General features: G+C 45.1%; 1 protein-coding gene across 3 annotated transcripts; it reads right to left on the minus strand.

Annotated features, from left to right (window-relative positions):
• Positions 1-532: 532 nt before the first annotated feature.
• LOC127752461 (probable glucuronosyltransferase GUT1) lies at positions 533-4,097 on the minus strand. Of its 3 annotated transcripts, none has more exons than XM_052277839.1 (4): positions 3,790-4,097; positions 2,614-2,978; positions 1,687-1,928; positions 533-1,382 (listed from the first exon to the last, which is right to left on the minus strand). In XM_052277839.1, the coding sequence occupies exons 1-4, from the start codon at positions 3,908-3,910 to the stop codon at positions 869-871; spliced, it is 1,242 nt and encodes a 413-aa protein (XP_052133799.1). In that variant the 5' UTR covers positions 3,911-4,097; the 3' UTR covers positions 533-868. The 3 variants fall into 3 exon arrangements, with proteins under 3 accessions (XP_052133799.1, XP_052133800.1, XP_052133801.1); XM_052277840.1 differs by having other exon boundaries at positions 2,614-2,983; positions 3,790-4,096; XM_052277841.1 differs by having other exon boundaries at positions 2,614-3,003; positions 3,790-3,913.
• Positions 4,098-4,402: the final 305 nt, after the last annotated feature.

Raw genomic sequence — 4,402 nt, forward strand, 5'->3', positions numbered from 1 at the left:
AGAGTGTGGCGGCGTCGCTGAGGATGGGTGTGCGGAGGCGCAGGGAGGCGGCGTTGCGCTGGGGGTGGGGAGGAGGAGCACCGGCGGCGAGCCGCGGGTAGGGAGGTGGATGGCGGCGGCGGCGGCGGCAGCCCCGTACCAGCGGCGGCGTGGGTCACGGGTGGGTAGGAGGTGGTGAACGGTGGGTTAGGGTTTGGATGGGGGCATATGTGGCATGTTTTTCAGAAAAGTCCCTTCTTTTTCCATGTTTACAGCGCTACCCCTATAAACGGAATTTTCTCTTCTTCGCGTTGTATTTCTACGGAAGATGAGGGGTTTTTGGGATAAAACACAACGTGGTGTCAGGTGGTTCAAGGATGCGGGCATAATTCCGTGCAAAAACGAGGAGCTTTTTGTAAAAAAAAAAGCCAACTCCTCTCTGAGGAGAAAAAAATTCCAAATAAAAAGAAAAATCTAGCTTTACGGCTTTAAATGATTGATGATTTCTAAGCCTCTATGCATAGTTAAAAAAACAAACAACATACTCTGCCTATGACAAAATTTTACTATTTATGTTTTATATATATGAACAAATAGCTTGTGCAAGTTGCACGGTGCAACGTATGGGTTATTGACTAGTATTACATAATCCATGACCTGTAATACGCTAACACTACAACAATGGTCAAAACAGACATTGCCATACAGGCACATGGCCTTAAAAAGAAGCAAGGAAAGGGAGCTTTACATTCAATGATGTGGTTCGCTCATCATCATCATTATATCCTCATTGATCAGCTTCTCATCCGGTGGTGTCATTTACACAAGAACACCAGCCATGGTGAATGGCAATGGTGCCATAACACTATCATATACTGTATATATCTATCTACCACGGCTTCAGGTCTTCCCGGGTCCCCTCGGTCCAGTTGAGCACCTTCTGCCCGGGCTTGAGGAACACATCCCTGCCATGGGGCAGCTTCCGCGCCAGCGCGTTCATCACCTGGTGGAAGCCATCCCCGGGCTCCGCAGGCTGCGGGAACAGCATGGTCTGCTTCATCGACGGCTCCCCGAGCATCGCCTGCTTCCGGAGGATCACCTCTGTCGGTATGGAGGTCAGGATGGTGTCCAGCTGCGGGACATCGTCCTCGGCCACGAACACGGCGATCTCCTCCCAAGGGATCGCGTCGGAGAAGGGGAGGACGATGTCATCAGCGATGATCACCGGGATGCAGCCGAACACCACGGCCTCCACCAGACGAGGGCTCCATGGCGCCCAGCCCAGCGGGCACAGGCAGAAGACTGCACGCTGCATGTCCTCGTAGTAGGTTTGGGGGTGGTCCGTAGAGATGTCGAACATCGGGTTGTTCTTGAAGTTCTCCCACACCGATGCACGGGCGCCCCTGCATTGCATATGTTAGGCAGGATTCAACATTTTGGTATGAAATTTCAATCACCTTGCCACCCTTCCCCTCACCCAGCAACATTTTTTTTTTTGAATTTTGCAAAATTTATTCAAATTTTGTTATCATGTAATTTCAAATTTTGGAGGGCAAAAATATTCCTGAATTTCTGCTACTTCAGATCCATCAATTCCCTTAGGCTTTACACAATATAGAACCTAATGGTAGGTGTATCAAGACTTTCTAATCAATGATTGATTAAGACCTACAGCTTTTCAGCTGCATAATTTAATTAGGTGCATACCTTGCATAGTAACCACCCTCAGGATCATTCGAAGTATCATAGAACAAACCACGGAAGTAGACAAAGATTGACCGAGGAGTCTCTGGCGGAACAAGATGAGCTCTGATCTTGTGAGCAGGAGTATACGGCGGGACTGTGATGGAGCCATCCTTGAGACACGCATGGTTCTTCTGCCCAAACGTCTGCACCAGCGTAGCACGGCGCAGCACCGGAAGGATGCCTCGCTCAATAGCCTTCGCCTCCTGAAAAGTAGGAACATATTGATCTGAATGAACATTGGATGTACATGATGCTAGAAGCAATAAACATGAGTAAAGGATATATAACAGGTGTTGTGTGTGGCTTCATTACTAGGATGAATTTCCATCTTATGAGTTTGCATATTCCACGTTACATGGGTAATAATACACTATCTCCGTTATAAAATATAAGCATTTGTTGATTGTCCAGCAAAGATCAAGATTAACAGAAAACTTCTGTTTTAGTCATTTTATTAGTCAAATTCTAAATTTTGAATTGCTTAAATTCCTATCCCAAGCATCTGATTGGCTGAAAATACATGGATTCCTGAACATTGAAATTATCGTCTTATAAATTTTCATATTGTGCTACAGATTTTGAATTAAAAATACTTATATTTTGAAATGGAGGGAGTGTATAGGAGAGGATGATTCATGGTTTATGGCATTATGTATGACCAAGGTTTAACATTGCAGAAAGAAAAAAAAAGAACATTTGGAGGGCCGATATATCAGAAATTTCAAAACATTCCAGCCCTAAAATTTGAAGTTTGAACAAATTTTGACCGAGTTAACACAAATTTTGCTAATCCACAAAAAACTAAAATTTGCAGTCTAAATAATTTCTTTCCAATAGAGTTCAAACTTACTGAAAATTTTCCGAATCCAAACCTTGTGCATGGCTCACCTGGAAATAGAAGCACGCTGCAAAGTCATGTGGCACAACGAAGAAATGATCCGCACCCTCCGTCCTGTTCCAGTAGGGCCAGTACTTGGAGATGAACTTGATCGCACTTCTCATCATGCGTGGAGACTTGGTGGTCAGGGGATGGCCCCATGGCGTGAGGTCGCATGTGGTGTACACTGGAGTGTAGAACCAATCGGCTTCGTCCGGATTCGAAGTCCGGATCGCACTCGACAGCAGGAAGCGATGCATGAAGATCTCTGTGGCAAACATGTGGCTGAGGCATCTGGAATCTTTCGCCACAATGTTCTTGTTGTACTTGGGGGGCAGCTCGTAGACATACACCTTCAGCTTTCCAACAGGATCGTCTTCTCTAGCACATCACCAGCAGCACTTCGTGAATTTTAATCATATCCGCGCGCAGGGAAAGTTAATATAAATGGAGTTAAAACATTGCTGAAAGTATTATTTTTAATTCTTCAGTCAAAGCATAATTTTTGAACCTATACTAGCACTTCATCCGTCCCAAAATAACTACATTTTTCACCAATCCGGCCATCCCACACATACCAATAGATATAAAAGAAAAGACTAGAATACCCTCCATTTTATCAAATCCAAATAAAGTTGTATGCTATTTTATCTACTTCGAATACATTTATTCACTATTTTCACAAATTCTAATAAAATGATTACTTAATGATGAACTTGTTTTTGGACCAATAAGTAAGCAAAGATGATCTATTTTTTGTGGCCGAGGGAGTAGCAAGCAAGCAGGCAAAGAAAAAGTTATGGAACAGCTACGATAGCATAGAAGTCTTGCTATTTGACGGTGTGACGTGTTTGGCCATACTTGGAAAAGAATAAATCAAACTTCATTTATGGTCAGCTGCTCAGCTTAGGCAAGGCAGGATTATATATATATAATATAATCCATTGACGATGCAATCACATAGATGAAGTAAATAGATTCAACTCTGTCAAGATTTTGGAGCACTGTCAATCCAACTCTGTTCCTCGATTGCCAGGATGGAATATACTATAATTCTCAGTGCGACAGCATAGCAGAGAACACTCGACAGAATCAAATTCCGGCCATCAAACACGCGACGAGGAGCGCACGCGTGTGATTCCTCAGATCTAAGCAACAACCGATTACCGGAGAACGGATGCACATACCTTTGATCCGCTCGATGCCCTGCGCGGCGGCGGCGACGCCGGAAGAGAAGGCGAAGAGAAGAAGCACGGAGAGCGGCAGGGCCAGCGGCCGCGCTCGCGCACTCCTCCTCCTCGTCCCCATGAGCTCGACGTCGTCGTCAACGCCTCGATCGGTGGCTGGATCGGGGAGGGAGAGAGAGATGGAGGCTCGAGTTTTGGGGGGAGGGAGGTGGTGGGATTATTGTTTAGCAGGAGAAGGCATGGGAGATTTCAGAATAGAATAGTTGGGTGACGGTGGTGGTGGTGGTGGTGGTGTTTCTTGCGGGGCTCTCGCTGTCGGCGGAGGAGTTGGTGGTGGCCTGGTGGGTGACTAGTGACTACTGACAACTTCCTCCCTCTTGTTTTTCCATGATTCCATTTGCGTTCCCATGTATAAGCTGTTGTTCCGTCCTCAAAAAAGTTCAGAAATAAAATTCTTAAAAAGGGCTGGTTTAGTTTCTAACTTTTTCTTCTAACTTTCAACTTTTCCCTCGCATCTAAACTTTCCTACACACACAAACTTCCAACTTTTCCGTCACATCGTTTCAATTTCAATTAAACTTTTAATTTTGGCGTGAACTAAACACACCCAAAA

The sequence above is a fragment of the Oryza glaberrima genome, chromosome 10 (genome assembly GCF_000147395.1).
Source record: "Oryza glaberrima chromosome 10, OglaRS2, whole genome shotgun sequence".
NCBI lineage: Eukaryota > Viridiplantae > Streptophyta > Magnoliopsida > Poales > Poaceae > Oryza > Oryza glaberrima.

What these genes read in the sequence shown, in the direction of transcription:
- LOC127752461 (XM_052277839.1), bottom strand. Translation starts at nt 3,910, where the DNA reads ATGGGGACGAGGAGGAGGAGTGCGCGAGCGCGGCCGCTGGCCCTGCCG. An exon ending in GGGCATCGAGCGGATCAAAG is followed by an intron (nt 2,979 to 3,789) that starts GTATGTGCATCC and finishes GTGCTAGAGAAG; the next exon opens with ACGATCCTGTTGGAAAGCTG. An exon ending in GAGGGTGGTTACTATGCAAG is followed by an intron (nt 1,383 to 1,686) that starts GTATGCACCTAA and finishes TATGCAATGCAG; the next exon opens with GGGCGCCCGTGCATCGGTGT.